Source organism: Chelon labrosus, assembly GCF_963514085.1.
Source record: "Chelon labrosus genome assembly, chromosome: 22".
Classification (NCBI taxonomy): domain Eukaryota; kingdom Metazoa; phylum Chordata; class Actinopteri; order Mugiliformes; family Mugilidae; genus Chelon; species Chelon labrosus.
The window spans coordinates 20,572,445-20,594,017 of NC_140355.1; the positions used below are offsets into that span (position 1 = coordinate 20,572,445).

The 21,573-nt window shown below is 44.8% G+C and overlaps 1 protein-coding gene across 2 annotated transcripts in view; it reads left to right on the top strand.

The window, feature by feature from the left end:
* The window catches only part of ap3b1a (adaptor related protein complex 3 subunit beta 1a), a 61,588-nt gene extending 40,521 nt beyond the window's left edge, over positions 1 to 21,067 (top strand). Inside the window, exons 23-27 of one of the 2 annotated variants that reach the window (XM_084572062.1) lie at positions 5,930 to 6,158; positions 10,127 to 10,211; positions 10,715 to 10,812; positions 12,937 to 13,075; positions 20,168 to 21,066. In XM_084572062.1, the coding sequence (XP_084428188.1) occupies positions 5,930 to 6,158; positions 10,127 to 10,211; positions 10,715 to 10,812; positions 12,937 to 13,075; positions 20,168 to 20,321 (705 nt within the window). In that variant the 3' untranslated portion in view covers positions 20,322 to 21,066. Of the gene's footprint in view, positions 1 to 5,929; positions 6,159 to 10,126; positions 10,212 to 10,714; positions 10,813 to 12,936; positions 13,076 to 20,167 lie in introns of both variants that reach the window. The other variant, XM_084572061.1, reaches the window with a different exon arrangement.
* The last annotated feature ends 506 nt before the right edge of the window (positions 21,068 to 21,573 follow it).

A 21,573-nucleotide genomic window follows, 5' to 3' on the forward strand; every position in this document is an offset into this window, starting at 1 on the left:
AAGGCTTTTTTTTTTTTTTTAATCTAGAAAAAAAAACACTTGACTCCCTTTTGTAACTGCAAAAATAAATGGTGAAACCTCTCAGGAAGAGAAACGGGAAAAGGTGAAGTATCTGCAGAGTGAAGTAGGAGAATTTAACTTAACGTTGAGACTGGAAGAAGAGGAAACATGTCGCTGGATCTTAAGCTTCAGGGAAAGTTGGGGGAGTTAATTTAGAATCAGTTGTAATAACTTTATCCTAAATAGTTTATTTGCATGCATGTGGAGTGTGGCCTCTACACCGTCCCAGCCTTGCTGCTGCTTCTGCTGCTTCTGTACTCGGCCTCCGTATTCCGAGTCTGCCCGCCTGTCACTCAGCGTGATTGACAGCTGCTCTCGGGCCGAGCGTTTATGCAGCACAAGACTTGTTAGTCGGTCTCCCCTCCTCAGGTGAAGGCCAGGGAGTAATAGAGAATAGAAATGCAGATTAGAACAGGGAACTTTTTGCACATCAACATCTGATTTAGAGTCAATTCTATGCATAAATACATGATGGGCAACGGGATTCATAGACAAGGGTAAATAACCTCACCTTTATTCTCACACACACACACACACACACACACACACACACACCCCCTCCCTGTGCATGCACATTGCAGATCTTCTACACACACACACACACACACACACTGGCCCCAGTGTCATTTCTATTTCTCAGCAATCTGCCCACAGAGGCAGCGAGTCTGTCTCAGCTGAGCGCTTGGGCCCTTTTAGAGAATTACTGCATGGTTATCAAAGGCATTTAGATTAACCCTGGTCACTGTGTTTGACCCACCTCCTCTTCTGTCTCCTCCTCCTCTCCCCAGCTTCTGCATGCTACCGCTCTCTCTAATAACATTTTGACATTAGGATCTCTCACAAATGCCTCTTAAATCCCCCCCCTCCTCTCCCTCCGCGCCGTCCCACCCCACCCCGAACCTCTTCCGACCGCTGTCCGTGTGTGCGGCGGGGTGGCTCGGGGGCTGATAACTTTTCATTCATAATTAGCAGCCGGCGAATGGGGCTGCGTTGGGGGGAAATTGAACTGTCAGCGGCGGGGCGCGGGGCGTTTGACCCCATCACGCCCAGAGGGGGCCATCATAATTTGTTCATTTGGTGTCCATCAGGCGGGCGCCAGCTCGGCCCCTCCTCCTCCCTCGCCTCCCTCCTCACCCCTCTGACCTCCCCCCGCAGCGGGCGCTCCGGGTTCACGTCTAATTATGAATCGGCAGGAGGACCTGGAGCGCCACGAATATAGCAGCTCCTGCCCTCCAAACCTCCCGCTGCCACTCAAACTGCAGAGATTGCTTCTTAAATAGGAATAAATGCCCACGCGGAAACAGCCAGTCAGTGCAGCGGCCTAAGCAGGTGGTTTGGGAAATGTTTGCACTAGAATAGCATTCTTTCTTTTCTTATTTATCATTTTAATAAGTATATAAGCACTTACGCACTTCCTCTTTACCCAACAGCCTCATTTTGGTCGTGTTTTTGCGGAGGTGACGCCTTGTTGTGACGCCGTTTCCTCAAAAAAACCCTCGCGATCGCTGACATCGTCAACAAACAATTTAATCGCTGCGATTTAATTAGCGCTGGCTGTTAAATTAGGGTCTCAACCCTTTATTTTGAGATTTCTAAACATAATTAGGAGGCCATTTCTGTGCCTTCATGCATACGTTTGCAGCGATGGCGTGCATCTTATTCCGGAAGAACTGCTTTTTTTTAGTGTTCGATCTGAATGACCGTGCTCTGTTGCAGATAGAAGCACTGCATTTGAAGTTTTTAATGCACTTTAATCAGGTTTAAGTTAAAGTTGCACATGCTATATGGATAAAAACCTCTTAGTCACGTGTGTCCTTATAATAATCTGTGAAATATGCACGTTTGGATCGCGTTTGCATGTTTTAATCCCTGTATTTTGTAGGGATGCACCGAAAAATTGTTGCGGTTGTTGCATGCACGTGTTGTTTTGGTGATAAAAGCCCAAAAAAATTGAGTCGAAAACCGAAAATGCACTTTTGGGCCATTTTTGGCCAAAAATTTATCACAGAAACAGGATGTTGTGATGAAAATGGCCTGCATTTTCGATTTTCAGCCAAAATTTTTCAGTGCATCCCTAGCATTTTGTCGTGATTAGACCACAAATGATAAAAAAAATAATATTATATATATATTTTAAGTGCAAAACCACAATTATTCTCAAATATGAGATCTCAGGGACTATCTACCGGGGGAAAATTATGATTGGTATCCTCTTCTGACATTTTCTATCCCAAACTATTAATTAATGAATGAATGTAGGAAGTAATCAGTGCTGAATTCTGCTCAATATCTTAAAAGTGAAAGTGTTGGCAGGCTGTTAACAAACTACACGAAGGACATCGGTGTTCCTGAATAACGGCCCTCTATTATTGCTAATGTCCTTTAATGGAAAATTTCAAAATTAATTATTTCAGAATAGCTAATTTCGCCGACAAATTGGCATAAATGAAGTAACCTCTGTCTGTATGAGCGGCGGGAGAGACTTCTCGTTACGTTGAAGTAGTTTTAGGTGGCCGTCGTAACATTTATTCAATTCAATTTGCGGTCAAGGTCTTTGTGACGCCCCTCAATTAATTGTCATCTTCTGACTGAAGGGAACAATTAGGGCCTAAAAGTCAAACACATGTCCCTTACCTTAATCCCTGCTACTCTTGTAGAGCATAATGAAATCCTGTCCCTTGTGTTTGAGGCGGTCGCTGTCTGGGAACAAAAATAAATAAAAAATAAAAAAGCAGAAATGGATTTTCAATATATGCCCATACGTCTCTGCACACCTCTTTCTTTCTTTCTAAATTGGCCTTCTTATGTGCACGGCATAACACCACACCGCGCCGCACCGCACAAGGCTGCCCGGCTCCTCCGCTTTAGCCCTTTTTTGAATATGTCAGCGGGATTTTCAGGTCATTTGCCAGAGAGGATGCTGGGAACGCGGCGTCCGGGTGCTCTGAAGGTGACTGGTGTCTGTGTCATCCATCACGGGAGCTTCCTTTAAGTTGATGCATAATAGAGCCTCTCAATCAACTTCCTCGCTCATTGTCAACCTCCCTCCTTCCTGTCCGCGGTGGAGACGGTGAGCCAAAAGGAGAGGAGGCGGCGGGGGGGGGGGGAGGAAAGAAAAGAGCGGTACGCTGACAGAGGAGTCAAGGTTACATCCCTCTTCTTCTCTTATTTACACTTGAGGTGTTATGAGCTCGCTCTGCAGAACAGGACGGCAATAGATTGAAGGGTGAAGGGGCTTGTGTGGGCACTCGTGTCAGGCTTTAACTGTCCACTGTGTCAAATTGGTGATAATAAGCAGTTTGAAGCCCTGTCCTGCTCTTCTCTGTTCGTCCCACTCGCTCACTTGCTCGGGAGGGTGGGGCGGGGGGCGACGGCGAGGCGACAGACGGGACCTTGAAGCAGGATGTGTCTGTCAGGGAGGTAAATCTCTGTTGTGATGGGGTGGCAAACATTACGGCGAGCTTTATCGACACCGACTGCTCTGACACATCCAAAAGCGGCCCGATAAATTTGCCGGGGGCCGCCGGGCGGCGTGACGGGCGCTTGTGAGGGCGGAGCGGCGTTACGGCGCGGCGGCAAATGTTTGTTTGACCTCCTCCTTCGCAGGCGCCCGGTGGTCTGGAGACGGTGTCGTTTAATCTGGAGCGGAGGCGTTATCTTTATGAAACCGTGGCCCATACATGTCTCAGATAATGAGATATAATCGAGTGTTTGTAGCCGTGGGTTAATCTTAGAAGTGACATATACCAATCAGGCATAAGATTATGACCACCTTCCTAATATTGTGCAGGTCTCCCTTGTGGTGTCTCATCAGAGAATGGACATGGGCCTTCTGAGGGTGTCCTGTGATGTCTGGCAACAGAATGTTATTGGTTGGGGGGTCTTTGAGGGGAGGGGCCTCTGTGGATCATCCCACAGATACTTGATCAGTTTGGGATCTCGTGAATGTGGAGGCCAGGTCAACACCTTGTGCTGTTCTAAAAGCGTTTTTGTGGTTGCATCCTGCTGGGGATGGCTGCTGAACATCAAGGAGTGTCACTGCTATGGGGTGGGGGTGTCTGGTCTGGTCTAGGTGGGTGCTACATGTCTAAGGAACATCCACACCAATGAATGCCAGGTCCAGAAGTTTCCCAGGAGAACATTAAACTGTCACAAGATGTTATTTACTTCTCCTGTCAGTGGTTATATTGTTGTGGCTGATCGGTGTATGTCGTTGGCTGTAGCCTTTGTGGTATGTTCAACTTGTTGCACCAGACATTTTTATTACAGTATTTAGTGTACGGTTTTACATGAACTCTTGTCTAATATCTTATTTAGGTCATTAAATGTCTCAGACTGAGTAAATGAGATAGAAGAAGACTTTTATCCAGATCTGACTGTTGTGACTTTCTGACTCGTCAAATAGCGTCTCGATGTAATTCTGTCTCCTCTCAAGTGATCACATTGTCAAACGTCTCCGGCGCAGTGTTTGATTCGCGTCTCCTCCGTTCTCGGCAGCTCTTGTCGCGCGTCAAACCGATTCTTCATCCCCGCGGCCCTCGTGACAAGCCGGAGGACGCATTTTTTTCACGTTCCTCAGCCGAGTCAGAACACGGCGGGCGGGCGCGTTCGGCTTTCAGCAAAAACGACGTGACACCGACAGCGCGCCGAGCTGCACCGCCGTCGTACGATCTGAATCATATTCTTAGTCATAGTCAATTAGCTTAATTAGTTCACACACCTCGCGTTATCATTCAGGGATCTGTTTTTCTGCCTTTTGTTTTTATTAAATGCTTCATGGTATTTCTTCCCCTTTGCTGTCATGTTGTTACTTAGATGTTTTTGCTGTCTCCTCCAGGGTGATCTTTAGATTTTTTTTATTTTTTGTCTTGGTGTGTGCGCGCGTTCAGGTGCTAATCATTTCTTCTGTCCTTATTTATTTATTTTAACTAATCAGAGCCGTCACTCAACGCAGGCGCACCTTTTTAACTTTTTGCCGTCGACTAAAGAAACTACTCGGAGCTGTCGTACTTTTTTTGTGATGTGTGACACGAAGGCGGCGGAGGTGTTGCCTAGCGTTAACGCACGTCCTACGATAATTTTCCCCCGCGTTCAGCTGCTGCGTTGCGTGGGCCCACCCGTCTTATCCTTCTAATCCTGACAGTCGCCGGCTTTCGAGTGCAAATCCATCAAGTGTGAATGGCGTTCATGAAAGTAACAAGATGCTAATTTTTAGTATGGGGAGGAAAAAAATAAAATAAAACCCTCACCACCACCTCCGCCTGCTTTTCTTTCCCCCCTACCTCTCAAAGGTAATGCAATTTCCTCCCTCTGAAAAGGTAAAAGCCCCCGGTTTGGCCCATGCAGGCACTCGTGTTTCTATTCATTAGAGGTTGTTTTTATATTCCGAGGCATCCGACCCATTTCCATCTAACTGGGCTGATTGAGGACGTCTTTTTTAAATGCGCTCCTCTTTATCCCACAGAGTTAATGAAGGGAGCGTGCAGGCGGGTGGGTGGTTGTATAAGCAGGGGGGAGTTCCTCGGCCAAACACTTGGTCCCACTTCACTAAGAAGTGCTCCGTTCTGGCTGCCGATTGGACGGATTCAATTGCGCCAACGTAGGTGATGGGAAGACCGGAGATTCTTCCATTAATGATCTGGTCTCTTGTGTGGATGCATTTGCGCCGTAATGCACAAAGCGTCCCCTGGATATTTTGTTGATGTGGAAAAGCGTGAGGCATTTGTGCAGTGTTCTTGTTTTTGTCTGCATCCGTGAAGGCTGTAGTCCATAAATCAGCCAGTTCCATGCGGCACTTTATATCTCTGATAATCTAAATCAACAAAATCACTTTAACTCTCTCTTTTTTTTTCGTATTTTTCCTTCATAGGTTACAACGTCAGCATTCGGCCCGGTGAAAACCTACGAGCTGCTTCACCACATGACGGGAAAGGGTCTATCAGCCAAGTACCACTTCCCCAGGCAGCCCTGTTTGTACCGGCCCAGCATGGTGGCGGTGCAGGTCATACTGACCAACGGCTCGGATCACAGCCTGGAGGAGATCCACATAGGAGACCGGAGCCCAGCGGGCCTCGACATCCACTGCTTTAACACCATTGGTGAGTATGAGTGTCTAAGATAACCAGTAGTCAGTAGTGATAATAAAATGTGTATTTATACTTTAAAATATATATAAAAATCTAAATCTTATATAAGCTTAAAAAGGATATTCTACAATTATTCTAAAAATTAGAAAAGGATTTACATTTTGAAGCCCTGACTACATGTAAAGCAATCAGCTTGTTTTCCATCTCCTTGTAGCTGAGAGCTGGTCGCTAGGTAACTGTCTTACACACCGATCAGGCATAACATTAAAACCACCTTCCTAATATTTTTTGCTACTGTCTAAGTAACATCCACAAGAATGAATCTTCTTCTTAGGCCTTTGAATTCCTTTCGGGACATAGGCCATTGATTAATCGCCTCCACCCATGCCTGTCTTGGGCCATCTTCTTCTTGAGCTCTTGCTCTGTGCTTCTTCTCCAGGGCCCTCATGTACAAAGGGTGCGTACGCACAAAAACGTTCCGTACGTTCTTGTTCACGTAAAAGTTCAGATGTATCAAGAGTGAAATGACCGCGAACATTTGGCGACACTTAGAGGTGACGCCGGGAAACTGTTATAAATGTGAAAACTATTAGTCCGACCAATCGGGACTGTGCCGGTCGACCCTGAGCAGAGCCATGCCAGCCGTGTGGGACAGAATTATTGGCCTGTTAGCAAGGTATATCAAATTCCCAAACAGTGCATCTGAACAGGTCAACATTAAAGAGCAATTTGCAGCGAGAGCCACGTCAGTGCCTGTTTGGTTATTGCTGTGTTGTTTCTTCCCAGTGTGTGACCAATCCAGATCCACTTTCTCTTTTCCATCTGTGCTTCTATTGGTTCCTGGTTGGTTTGTTCCCACAGACTGATGTCATTGATTGTTTTTGGCCAGAAGATCCCAACGATGCGCCTCAGGCAGTGGTTCATGAATGAACACCAATGAATGCCAGTTCCAAAACGTTTCCCAGCAGAACATTGAATTGTCACAAGACTGTCAACGATATTCACTTCTCCTGTCAGTGGTCATAATGTTGTGGCTGACCGGTGAAACAAGCATAATACAAAATAAAAATATTGCTAGCTTATGGACCGAGCTAGCTTTTCTTGCCGTCAGATACTGTCGCTTCATCTGGGTTCAGCTGACTCTCCAAGCTCGCCATCAGCATGGTTGGATCCTGAAGTTTAACTGATATTATGTTAGTTTTTCTTTATTTATTCCATCTCTGTGTAATTAAAATACATAAAAAGTCGTAGTACACATGGGAGTTCTCTCTCAGTTATTATTTCCCTCTTAATCAACCACTTTGATTTCTCTCTTCACAATCCATAACATTTAAGGTGACTCTTGCTTCTTCTCAAAGCCGTTTTGAAATTCCTCCATCCATACAATTGTTTTCTCAAATATTCTCAAACAATTTAAGCCCGTTTGCCATCAGTTCAGCAAATAGTCCCTGCCCCGTCAGCCCCCCTCCCCCCTCAAACCCAAAAACAGCCAATATTGCTCGAGCAAATCCCCGTTCATTAGTATCGATCAGGCCGAGCAAACATACGCTATTATCCATATTTCTTCTTTCTATGATGGCTGCAGTCGGTGTAATATAAGAGAGCGAGGTGCCCCCTTCCACATTTTTTTTTTTTAATGCGCACACACACACACACACAGGAGTGGTGTGCCGTGGAGCATGTTAAAATTGTCAATTGCAGGGGATTGATTGGGCATTGAAGGAACTCAAGCAGCCAAACAGTGGGTAATTTGGATCGATACGGTGAGCGGGCAGCTGGACTTAGTTTGGATAAGTTGCAGAGGATGAATACAGACAAAGCTTTATGTAGTGCCGTTTAATGTGTGTGTGTGTGTGTGTGTGTTAGCTGAGAGATAACACCTGACGGAGTTTGGATTCAATAAGAAATATTACCTTTTAGGCACGAGGTTTTTTTGCCGTCGTCTGCGTCTCGTCTCTCTATTTCAGTTTTCAACATATTTTTTCTTTCTGCATAAATTCAAGACTGAACATGACTTAATAATAGACGTTTCTCCTGTAACTATATCAGACAAAAGAAAAGCAATGGTTAGGTAAACAAACCCGCCACAACATTATGACCGCTGACAGGAGATGTGAATAACGTTGACCATCTTGTGACGATTCAACGTTCGGGAAACTTTTGGGCCTGGCATTCATTGGTGTGGATGTTACTTAAAAGGGAAGTACTGTTTTTTTTTTTTTTACAACCTGGACCTTATTTCTGGCATAAAATACGATCGTTTACTCACTCATATAACTTTGGTGTCATTTGGAGTCGTTCGGACGATATTTAGATCAGCGTATATCCATATAGTGGAAGTGACTGGGGCACCGAAACGTTGAGTCCGGCCAGCTGTTCCTCTCTCTGCCTCCACGTCCTCCTTTCAACGAGCTCCTCATCGGTGTACTCTGGCTCAAAACGGTAAGGACGTCCATCATAAACAAAGTCGTCGTCCACAACCTCATGTTGCAAAAAACTAGCAGTAGCAAATTACAGGTAAACAAGCCACGGGAGGTGTGCGCGGCGCTCAGAGATGACATCATCCAGGTCAGAAGTTAGTTGGTCAATCTACAGACCCCGGTTGTTGATAACAGGTAACTCCGGACTCTACGGGGAATAGCACTAGCATACGATAACAAAATATTGGTGAAATGAACGAGTTTCACGGCAGATAATGCGTTATTTAGAGACTGCGTTTCGGTACCCCACTTACTCCCACTATATGGATATTTCGCTGAAATTCGTCGTACAAACATTTTGTACCTTCGAACCTCCCAAGTTAACCTTTCCTCCATGTGTTTCCATCTTTTATTAATCCAAAACAATCAGTTTGAAAATTGCGGAGATGGAGAAGTAGCCGGAAATACTAAAGCGGAAACACCCTACTATCAAGTGGACCAAAGAAAGTTGACCTGGCCTCCAAATTCACTACATCCCAAACTGATCAAGTGTCTGTGGGATGATCCACAGAGGCCCCTCCCCTCAAAGACCCCCCCACTAACAACATTTTGATGCCAGACGCCTCAGGGCACCCTCAGAAGGCCCATGTCAACTGTTTTGGAGACACAAGGGAGACATGCACAATATTAGAAAATCATCATAATGTTATGCCACATCGGCGTATAGATAACTTGATGTTTTATTATTTTAGGACAAAAAGAATGTGACTTTGAGGTCCTTGCATCTTAATAGATATTATTTAGTTGTAGTATAAGCAGCTTCAAGCGGCTGCCTTTACTGACACAGATGAGAGTCGAGGTAAACCCAGAGACGGAGAGCGGCGGTTAGAGAGGAGCTGTGAAGGCTGGACTGGAAGTGAGTCCATGATGGCTCTGTTTTCCGAGGCTTTCCTCTGGAGTCTCCTCTCTTCTCTTTCTGTCTGTGGAAAGAGTTATTCAGTGAAATAGCCCTGCCCCGCCGAGAGAGAAACAGGCCGACCGGGAAGCCGTGGAGGATGTTTCTGTCTGTCTGCGTTCTTCTCATCGTTAACCTCCCCCTTCCTCTTCCCCCTTCCTCCTCCTCCTCTAGCTCTCAGCTGTCCGGACTCTCTCTTCACCATTTTTATTATTATTTTTTTTTTTGCTTTTCTTTTTGCTTAACTCCCCTCCAGCTTTCACCAGCTCTGTCTATCTCCCTCACCCCATCTCTCTTGATGCTGATGCTCTCTTTGACAAGCCTGTTGTTCTGGAAATATGCTAGTCCTTCATGTGTTTCTTTTTTTTTTTTAAACTCTCCGAGGCTAGAGGTGTGGGGAATGAGATTGAAGGATAGATTTCTCACACGCGGTGGCCTTGCTTTGTGAAGTAGAAAACACAAGTGGTGTGGATGCCTGTCTGTTCCACTCCACCACCACCACCACCACCACTACTCTCCTTTTCCTCCCTCCTTCCCCACTCCGCCCTTGTCACTCATTCTTCTCTCTTCTTCTCTTTCCTCCCCCTTTTTTCTCCCATGCTCAGAGCGGTTGGAGCCAGGGGCCTCGGTGACGGTATCCATGGGTATTGACTTCAGCGACTCGACACAAGCAGCCAACTTCCAGCTGTGGTAAGACAGCATCGTCACGTCTCTTCCTTTTACCCATCTCTTCTTCTTTTCTCACTCTTGTGCACATCCTCCTCCCTCATCTTCTTCTTTGTTAATTCTTCTTTTCCTACCCGCTCTGTGCCGACGCTCCCAGGTGAGACATCAGCCGCAATTGATCCCGGTTCACTGGGATAACAATTATTCCTCCAGTAATCAGCCCCGGCCCCCAAATCAACCTGCTGAATGCCATCGGCACCGCTGCTCAGCCGATCGATAACCTTATCAGAAAATCTGTTTGAGATGGAGGGGGTGTTGGGGGGGTGGGGGATCAATCCGGACCTAAAATGCCATGCACAGAGCGTTGTTTTTGCAGGGCATTCAGAAGAGAAACGTTTCATACTCAGATAAAGCAAAAAAGTGCACACACTTCCACGCATGTTGCAGCCCCTTTAATTTAAAGACTCTGAATTGCAGAGTCTTTATTTCTTTTTGCAAGGGTCATTCTTTTCTCATTCTTTCCTCAGCACCAAAGAGGACCAGTTCAGTGTCTCCATTCAGCCTGCTGTAGGGGAGCTGTTAATGCCCAGCACCATGACGGAGTCGGACTTTTGCCAGGAGCAGGGTGAGTTCTGGCTTTCATCTGCGAAATAAAAAAAATAAAATACTCCTTGAGGACCATTATGTAGGGCACTGGATAGAAGTATATGGTATACAATAATAGTCACATTATTATATTATACATTATTATAAACAGAGATCTGCTGAAACATTTTCAACAAAATACAAAGAAAACACTAAAACGAGCAACGCTGAGTGCGTCTCTTCCATTTACTGTATATAAACCATAGACTGTATATAAACACTTCCTTGCATTGGCCAAACTGACGCTATTTTCCCAGGAATACGGGCGGCGCCATCTTGTGAGTTTGCAAGTTTGTGCAGTACCTCCACCAGTTATAAGAAAATGTTAGATTATAGACTGTAACTAAAATGAAACTCATCCAAAAGACACTCGAACGCGCATCAACATTATATTAACTACCTAAAATGACAGAAACCATCCTTGAAAAAATTATTTGACGTGTATTTCAGTGTTTTAGTTCGGCCCAGGTCCCGCCCACTTACATGGAGGGGGTGGAGCTTACGACCTATACTGCAGCCAGCCACCAGGGGGAGCTGTACTTGCTTTGGCTTCACTTTGAGCAGTTGATATAATATAACATGGTGGTTTGGAAGCTCAGACATAGGGAGAAAGCCAAACTCATAGCCATCTAGTGGTTACTGGTGGTATTGCTACCTGAGTTTAACATTAAAATAATAAAAAAAATAAAAATAAATAGCTTGCTGTAAATTCAACCATTAAACCCGGTCACCTTGGCAACCATAATGACTGTTTCCCTCTTTCTGAGACATTTAACGGACGTCGTCACAGTTTCTGAAGCTCAGTTTGACGTCTTTGGCCATCTTGACATTGCCTGACTCCACTTAGCTCCGAGCTAATTCGAAAATGATCAAAAAAAAATGGAGCGTTATTGGGCGGTAATATACAAATTCACTCCCGTACAGTTGTTATGAATTTATAAATTAGCAATCGTGACCAAAAATGTTTTCGGTACCAGGTTGTAAACTTGTTTATTTCTGCTTTAAAGTTAAACATTTTAACATGGAGGTCTGTGGGGATTGACTCAGCCTCTAGTGGACATTAGAGGAACTGCAGTTTTTTGGCACTTTGTAGTAGATTGTCGCTTATTCTCTTCATACAACTCAACTAAGACACTGCTGTCTTAAGTTCAACTGTTTTCTATTATTAGTCCTATTATTAAAAGTGGCTGACACATATATAATAATAAAAAAAATCACTGGGGCATTGTAGTATTTAGCAAATCTTAAAAAAAGAGTACATATTGCAGTTGTTGGGGACTTTTACTTAATTATAGATGCAATAACAAGTATTTAAAGTATGTTTAAAATATTATTTGTAAAACTAACTAAAAGCAGCATGTTGTGACACATATTGTAGTGAACATTGGGGCTTTACAGCTCAGAGAAATTAGATAAATTCAGTTGAACATTGGACATTGTTGATGGTGAGAAAAACATTAAATGGCCAGCCTTGTTCTTTAAAGGTGATCGAATACATTTACCGAGCTAATAACACGGTTTCATCGCAGGTTTTACTTTTAGATTTAAATATTAAAATGAGTCTGCCTCTAATAGTCATTTCCTCACCTTTGTCATTAAGGTGAAATGGTTTCTCTCTTGCGAGGCACTCAGGCGGCGTCTCCAGGACGAACATACAATGCACACACACCTGTAGAGGCGCATGCGGTGGCAGCTAGAGAGAGCGGGAAGCCATCAGCGTTCTCTTAAGTGCCTCCTAAATGCTGCTTCTGCATTAATTAATCTTCATTTGCACTCAGACAAAATAAAAATTGGATTTAAGACGTGAAAACAACTTGATGTGCAGGACCATTTTATCTCTAGCCAACTCCTTTTTTTTAATGCATGCAGATTGAGTGAAGATAATGAATTCTTTTAACGGGTTTTTATTATATTTGTCTTTATTGCTACCTAAGTTGTACATATTTATCTCCTTTTTAAATCCTTGCTCATTGCTAAGTGTATCAACTGGTCCCTTTGCTTTCTGTTGGTCTGTTTTTTTGCATTATTGCTCATTCCATGTTAATATTTAAGATGTCCAGCTGTTGTGGGACTAACGCAGTGAATTCATCTCGCATCTCCTCAGGAAAGCTCCAGGGCATGAACGAGACTTCGGCGACCATCACCGTGGCAACGGCTAACGCCTCCAGCCAGGCCATCGGCAAGCAGGTCCTGTCTGTGGCCAACGTCGGCGTGGTGTCGTCCAGCCAGAACAGCGTCAACAGGTGAAAGACTTTATTAAATGTCTCACAGAGGCACAGAGATGTTTTAGATTTCAAGGTTTCGTAGATGAATTGAAACTTTAAGGATTTTTCTTCTCATTTAGGAACAACTCTAGCGTGATTATAGCAGCGATCATTCACATGTTTTATACTTGGGTAGCCGTAGATTTTCATATGGAGCCTGTTGAAGCTCTGCACCGATATTTAAGGCCGATATAGGCTTGAAATAGGACTTCTGTTATTATGTGGCGAAGTAGAAAACAGGGGAACACAGTAGTCAGTTAAAAAAAAAAATTAATTTCTGTTGCAACAAATTTGTTTTCAACTTTGTTTTTGAGTTTTTAGACTTGGAAAACAATCCAGTATGGATGTACTGGCCTAAATTCTTAAACTCTCATCTGAACTGGTGTGCAGCTAAACCAATAAATTAGGTCCATCTTGGATGTATTGATATCACGGGATCCGGGGGGGCGGTTCTACTGTATCTAATAAAAGCCCCTAATTATGATGCTATCCCAACTATACACAGTATATGGCACATAAAATAAGAGCACGTGTTTTGTATCAGTCCGTCTTTAAATTGCTCTAATAAAGCGAATATTGGATTTAGCGGTTCATATACAGGAAAACTAAACATAAAGCTGCTGAGACGTGGGCTTTCTATGGGCAAATGTATGTGAGATTAAATAAAGTATCAGCAAATTAATTTAATTTATAGTAAACAGTTGACTTTTGACCTAATTTTGCTAACTAGCGCTTATAAAGTTTAGCTTGTTCACGTTACGTCTGGACTCGTTTCCTCTTGGTTTCGACCAACTCTCTTAAAATAATTGTAAATCAAAAAAATCAAGTGCACAAATAAATAAAAAATACAATGATGTCCGAGATAATTTAGGACCAGAGATCTCAGGTTTAATCCTCGAACGCCGTTTCCTTCAATCACCAAATCTATGCATTCAGGTGAAACAGTTTACTGTATATGCTTAAGAACCAACAACAGTTTAAACTCTCAGCTATTAATAGTAAAACCACAAAGCAACACTTGCCATAAATATTCTTATTTATTCGCCTTCTGGTGAAGAATTAGATGAGAAAACTGAAGCCGCTCAATCGTGCGTTGTTGTGTTAATATGATGCTACGGGCAATGGGTGGTTAGCTTAGCAACAAAGTCCAGAAGCAGATGGAGAAAACATGTTATATATAAATATATTTAATTTTTTGTTGGAGAGGTTTTGTTTGGATATTTCTTTTACTTCATCACATCTTTCTTGATTATTAAACTAAGCTAAATGCTAGCTGTAGCTTCACTATTGACCGTCCTAGAGATTAGTTTTACTCCAGCAGTTCGAGACTGGTTCGTATCGGTCGGATTAGCCTCCATTGTGTCAGCTAAGATGCTGTACGTTTATCAAATCCGTTAAGACCTGTTGAGATTTTAGTACTGAAAAACATGACGCCAAAACCAAAACCAAAACCAAACCAAGTAAATAAAAATAAAATAGGTCGTAAAAAACATCCAGATAAACACTTTCCCAGCAACGACTCAGCAGTAGCAGCAACATCTGATTGTGTTTTTGATTTGCAGAGACGCATACCTGACTAGATTTGAATGCATGCAACAACACACACAAAAAAAATTTCAGAATAATATGATGTTTGTGCGGCAGAAAGAAGAATCACATCCCTCTGACTCTGTGTGTCGGATTTAAAGGCGTTTGTTCCGTCTGAGGCCGATAAGATGAACGCTCCTGTACGTTATAATTCGCGTGGAGTTTGGTTAAACAGTGTGTACGCCGGTGTCGGGGAGGGAAAGTGCCCCCCCCCACACACACACACACACCACACACACCTCCAGCCGCCAGCCTCAACACAGACATGCCAGGGGAATGCCCTGAGAAGCCTGGCTGTGTAATTGGTGTACACAGAGTGTGCTAATGAGCTTCCTCCTCTGTCACGCACACCCGAACACCTGATAGATAATTACACCTCCCTCTCTCCCTCTGTTTCCTGCTCTGTCTCTCTTTCAGTTCATGTCTGCACCCCTCCCCACCACACCTTTCCCACCCACACCCCCCATCTGTCTCTCCTTCACTTCCTCTTTGTCTTTCACTCCATCCCTCTGCACCATGCTCCGTCCTCCTCCTCTTTCCTTTCTGTCCGTCTGTCCCTTCATGTCCCGTCCTCGTCTCCAGGTGATCCCAGATAATTTCTTTATAGATCTGCACGGGGCTGGAAAAGAGGAGAAATGTCGGCGGGCGAATAAGGGACAGTGAGGAAATCTGAGTGAAACAATAAGAGGGAGACGTTCGCACAAGGGCACGGCGAGAGTGAGTGGAAATCAATGTGAGGCAGTGGGTAGAGGCCTGCGCCCAATAAGCCCATACTTCATTCAGAATAACCAATAGCTCAAATGACTCCACGCCATCAATCTCTCTCTCCTCTTTGACGGCTAAAGAGGAAGACGGTGTCCCGCTGTTGTCGTGTAGTCTCGCGGTAATGAAGACGCTCCTTCTCTTCTGCCGCCCTTGCGACGACCGGCTGTTCCACAGTGTCCTTTGGAGGTCCATTTACTGGACATGATGGAGTTCCTCCACAGGACAAAATCCTCTGCAAAGTTTACCGACAGAGTTCAGGTTTGAGAGTTGGATGAAAAGGAGGCTCTTTGTGCGTTTTATTGTTCTCTAAATCTCTAAATCCACCTGATTTGGCAAAACTATGAACTGATGATCAACAGATACTTAATCCGCAATGACGCTAAGCTAAAGATCTTTGAGATTTGGACTCAATCAGACAATATGATTCTCAATTTTCACTATTTTGCAGATATACACCAATCAGGCTTAACATTATGACCATCTTCCTAATATTGTGTAGGTCTCCCTTGTGGTGACTCATCAGAGAATGGACATGGGCCTTCTGAGGGTGTCCTGTGGTGTCTGGGAACATGATGTTGTTAGTGGGGGGGTCTTTGAGGGGATTGGCCTCTGTGGATCATCCCACAGACACTTGATCAGTTTGGGACCTAGTGAGTTTGGAGGCCAGGTCAACACCTTGTGCTGTTCTTCATGTTTTTTTAGTTGTTCCTGAAGTGTTTTTGTGTCTGCATCCTGCTGGGGATGGCTGCTGCCATCAAGGAGTGTCATTCCTATGGGGTGGGGGTGCCTGGTCTGGTTTAGGTGGGTGCTACATGTCTAAGTAACATCCACATGAATGAATGCCAGGTCCAGAAGTTTCACAAGATGATCAGTTTTGTTTACTTCTCCTGTCGGGTGGTTTTAATGATGTGGCTGATCGGTATATGTGTGCCAATTCTTAACAATTCTTAACTTAATCTGCAACCTTTTTCATAATTAAAATCAAATAATAAATAATTTTAAGGGCAAAAACTTATAAAAACTTTTCAACTTTTCTAAATGTTCTAGTTTCTTTATGTCACATTAAACTTAACATCATTAAGATTTAAACTGTTTGATCAGACCCAAAAAACATGAATATGTGAAGTTCTAGTTGTCAGTTTTTAGCAATGATTAAAAAAGAAAGCATCCTAGACAAGTTACCACTCATCAGTATTGAATATTTTTACAATTAATGTCAAAATAAATGTCAAAATTACTGATCCTCTGGTCAAACAACTCGTCTAAATCTCCAAATTATTTAATTTTAGTCTTGTGAAACAGATAAAAGCAACAAATCATCATAACAGAGAAGCTTTATTGCTGCTACTTTGAATAACACACACACACACACACACACACACACACACACACACACACACACACACACATACACACATACACACACTCAGCCGGGTGATCGATCAGATCGGATACACCCACTGAGAGCTTATTGTAGAGGTCGCTCCGCATTAAATGTGATGTGTGAGGTGACCTCCACCCAGGGCTTCCCCCCCCCTTCTTCTTCTTCTTTTTATTCTTCTTCTCTCATCTCCCCAGAGAAAGGCCTCTCTAATCCGGGGTGAGATCACAGGAGAACCTGCCCTCGGATCTGAGAGAGAGTTCGGGTCTGATGTAAAAAATAATGGATGGGATTTCAATACGAAGCCCGAGAACGACGCAGGTCGCAGGCTCGATGTTATAAATCGCAGCCCCCCTCCGCATCCCTGCACTCCTCTTGTTTATCAGCAGGGTGCAGCACTGCTTTTCCCCCAAACAGGAGGCCGAGTGGAGGGAGGGTGGGAGGGTGAAGGGTAGGGGAGGAGGCGGTGATGCCACTGAAACACTGAAATTGATTGCTGGAAAGGAGGATGGCAATAAATCAAGCAGGAAAGCAAATGTAGAAAACGCTGTTCTTGTTTATGTCTAAACAGGCGGAATAGAATAAATGTGCTCTATTTTTCAGTCCGTTTGAAAGCAAATTTGATCGAATTTTGCATGCATTGCCAATCCCTCTGGTTAGAGCCTAATTTACAAAAAAAAAGAAGAAGAAGAAGGAAAAAAAACAGCCCAGAGCCCCTTGATTTATAAGCTGTTCTTTCTCTTTACTTGACACTTTGATATAATTAGATTGTGCTTCTCTAAACACCGAATTCTCCTCTTTTCTGTGAAGTTGAATCCTTGTTCCTGTTTGTAATTTAATTGACTCTCATTTATAATTAATTAATCCCTCCTTTACAGGTCGCTGTGATCTGTCTTCACATGATACAAAGACCCTAGTGTGTTTTTCTTTTTCTCAGATACTCTTTCTTCTCCCTCCTCTTGTTTGTCCTCTCCTGCCTCTCTGCCCTTCGAGTGCGGCGCTGCAGTTTGTCCGTATGGCTCAGTTCTGGAGATTCGTGGAGGGGTTCCTGCTTCTAATTGGGGCTAATAGCTTTGGCCATCTGCCTGGTCTGAGTCTGCTCGCTCGCTAGCTCGCGTTGGGCTCCGCTCTGGCCTCGCTGACCACTCAGCTGAAGGACACTCGCTCCACTCGTCCACCTGGCCGTGGACCAGCGTGGAGCGGCCCTCCAGCTGTAGCCTCTGCGCAGGTTTTGATCCCGTTTTCAACCGCGGTTTTCTCGTAAGTCCTGGATTCTCGCTGAGCCGCGTCGTCCGCGGCCTCGCGTCGGGTGAACGGTAAAGGTGGAGCCCACTTTGTGTTTGTGCAGCGGCAGGGTGGAGGGGAGGCAGATGGCACGCACGGGCTCTCCGCGCTGAGGAGAATCGAGGATAATTGGAGAGTGATGCTTAGCCGCAGCCCCTGCCGATCGATGCCAATCCACCTGCTCTAAGTCCAGGGGTTATGCTTTGCTTTTCTTTCCATACACCGCAATTAATCCAGTGTTTAGCCCCGTATGTGAAGAGTGCAGGAGAATACCAATGACCCGTTTAAGGCCTGCTTGACCTTAATCTCTCCCTCCAGGTCCTTAAAAATGTGCTGATGTAGTTTTTAGATGTGTTTTTTTTTTGTGTGTGTGTGCACCTGAACGCAACCGCAACTGAGAATATTCACAGCATCTCCCGAGACGAAATGAAAGCAGCCTCGGGTGTGGTGTTAACCGGCCGGGTAAATGATAGATTTATATCCTAAATCCATTAGCAAAGCCACGGGGACCGTATGGACGCCTCGGGCTGCTGACAGCGGGGGCAGAGAGAGGTGTTCAGGGAGCCGGACACGGGGCGAGAATGTGCGTTTACATGTGTTTTATGAACGTGGTTCGAGTCCGTTTCTTTAAAGACGGGCGTCTTTAAAGCACGTTACGAGACGCGTCCCGGATAGATTTGCAACCCCTGAATTATTTAAGGAAGGGAGAGAAATTCATCCTCTTCTTGAATGGCTTGTGTTTCCTGCTGAAGTGGCTAATATTTTAATTAAGCCTGAGGAGGACTCTCTCTCTCCTCCCTGAGAGCTCCCTGATAAACTCCCTCTCCTCTGTTGATGGTAATTTAGCAGCTCCCCAGAGACACACCCAGACACACTGAGCCAGCACCGTTTCATTGTGCATGCATGTCCTCTTGGCGCCCCCCCACCACCTCCCTCCCTCCCTCCCTCCCTCCGTCACCCACCGTCTTTAACTTGTGCGTGCTAATTGGTGGATGTGCTAGTCGCTCTCGCCGCACAGCACGCCGTCGCAGGCCTCCGTGACAGCGCCTGTCCACGGGCCGTCCTGCGGGGGCTCTTCACAGGCTTTAGTCAGGCCTAAGTGGGGCTCTTTGTGGGCTGTTTGTCAGGCCTAAGCGGGCTGCCACGGGGGGTCTTTGTCGCGGCGATGTAGCGCTAAATGGAGGCAGATGGCTGGGAGTTAGCCACGTGAGGCTCAGGGATGCAGAGGGGCCAGAGGGGAGCGGGAGAAGGGGGGGGGCCCGGCTCAGCTCCGTCACCCTCAAAGAGGGTCACGCTGGGTCGTAGCCCCTGTCTGCCTCTTGTTAGCGCTCTCAATGGGGACCATGTGCGCCCAGATTTGCCCCCCAAAGTCTGAAGGGATGGTATCCAAGGAAACGGGGGGGACGGAGAATTCTCCCGGCGGCCCAGAGGGAGCTGGTGGGACGGGGGCCCCCCTCCTCTCATTGTGGTCCCAAGGCTCCCACACACTCATAGACACTCACAGTCCATAAAAACAGGCTAAGTTCAGTTTGACGGGCTCGGGGGGGCGTGCCGCGTCCCTAATGGCTCTTTAGTCAGCTGGGATAATAGACTGTCTGTTGCCCTGCTCTCTATATTTCCTGTCACATCGTTTTCCTTCTTTGTCTCGTTCCCTAATTTAGGGTAATTACAAGGTGTGAGGTGTTGGAGGCATTTCTAACGCGAGGATTTATGGGATGCAATGAGAGTAAATGTGTAAGGCCTATGGCTGTCACTTAGTTAGTGGAGTTAGTTAGCGAAAGATTAAACTATAAATATCTGACGTTTTTGTAAATATAATGACAGAAACAGGCAATAGAGTTAATGGTGTTTTTGTATTTCTACTTAAAATGCACATTTTCATCCTCTCCAATAATTATCGACTCTGAGAACATTTATTTAATTTTATTTTAAGTTTAATTTTGCACAATTGACATGTGGAGATTCTGCACCAGTTTCTCCCCTAAAGGTCCCGCTTTCTTTCTCTTTGTCAGTCTTTTGTGAAGCTGATCAGTTGTCATCTTCTTCTTCTGCAGGTTCGCGGGGCGGACGGTCAGCAGCGGGGCCCTGGTCCTGGTGTCGCTGGAGCTGAGGGAGTCCAGCACCGCCCTGCTCACCATCAACACAGAGAAGAGCGTCATGGCGTCCATGCTGCTCCGAGACCTCAAACAAGCCCTCGGCCAGGCGTAGATAACTTCTCAGTTTCCCCCCGTAGTTAAACATTAAGCAAGACAAACACTCAAATGAAGATTTTATTTTTTTTGTTTTCTGTTAGTTTTTGTTTTTTTATTTCTGTGGTTTGGGACATTTCTGGCAGTACTTGCGCACACATGGCACTTTCACCCAAAATCCAGAAGTCGTAGCTTGAGAATCAAACTGGAAACTGAGGCTATACTGAACCATGGGAATAAACAATTTAAGACACATCTCAGAAGTTTAAATGTCTTAAAATATTTCCCACTTCCCACAAAAAAAAGAAAAGAAAGAAAACCCACATCAGACTACCTGCTCCTTTAATTTGGCGGTGGTTATTTATTTCCAGTCGGGTGTGATTATGACTAAATAACTGGATGTACATTTTGGGAGAGCGCGTCCATCACTGCTCCACTCTCACAGTGCCAACATGTCTGTCCCTCTTCCGTGGACTTCATCGCCAATAATCAGGACTTTTTCTACGCTAGTCCAACATTAAATGTGTTAAAGTGCCTTCTACAGAATAACCAGTCAGATCAACAAGGTGTTTTTATGTGTATCTGTTTCTGAACAATAATAAACAAAACAAAAAAATGTGACTTTATTAATACAAAGCTTTTATTTTTATTGTGTGTGTGTGTGTTGCTACTAGCAACGCTCTCCGGTCCGACTTACTCGTGGGCGCATCTAACATCTAATGTGTTGTGATTCTTGGTCGTTTAACGGAACGTGGCTGAAGCGCAAAACCGTTAATGGCGAGCTCCGGTAATTGGCAGGCTGAGGCGCGCACCATGTACTCATGGCATCATGATTTTGATGAATCTGTCACTCCGCCGGCTGACAGATGTTCTTCACGCAGGTTTTTTTTTTTCATCCCGGAGCAGGTTGAGCATCAGCTCGTAGTCACGTGAGGGCCAAACGAATTCCACGTTCCACTTTGTGAATGAGAGCCACTCTGAAAATCTATATATATATATTTATTTCCTACACAGGCACACGTGAATGAGGCAGCTCTGTATCGTGTGTAGATGATCGGTTACGTCTCTCGTGGTTGCACAGATCGTGCATTTGCATTTTGGAGTCGTTCCTGCCAGATGAGCAGATGTAGCTCTGCTGCTGCTGCTGCTGCTGCTGCTGCTGCTGCTGCAGGACTGAGAACGAGATATCCAGCAATCTTACACAGAAAAAAAAATCCTTATCCTTTTAAATCCGTTTTCTCTGACGTATATTTGTTGTTCATCTTCTTCAG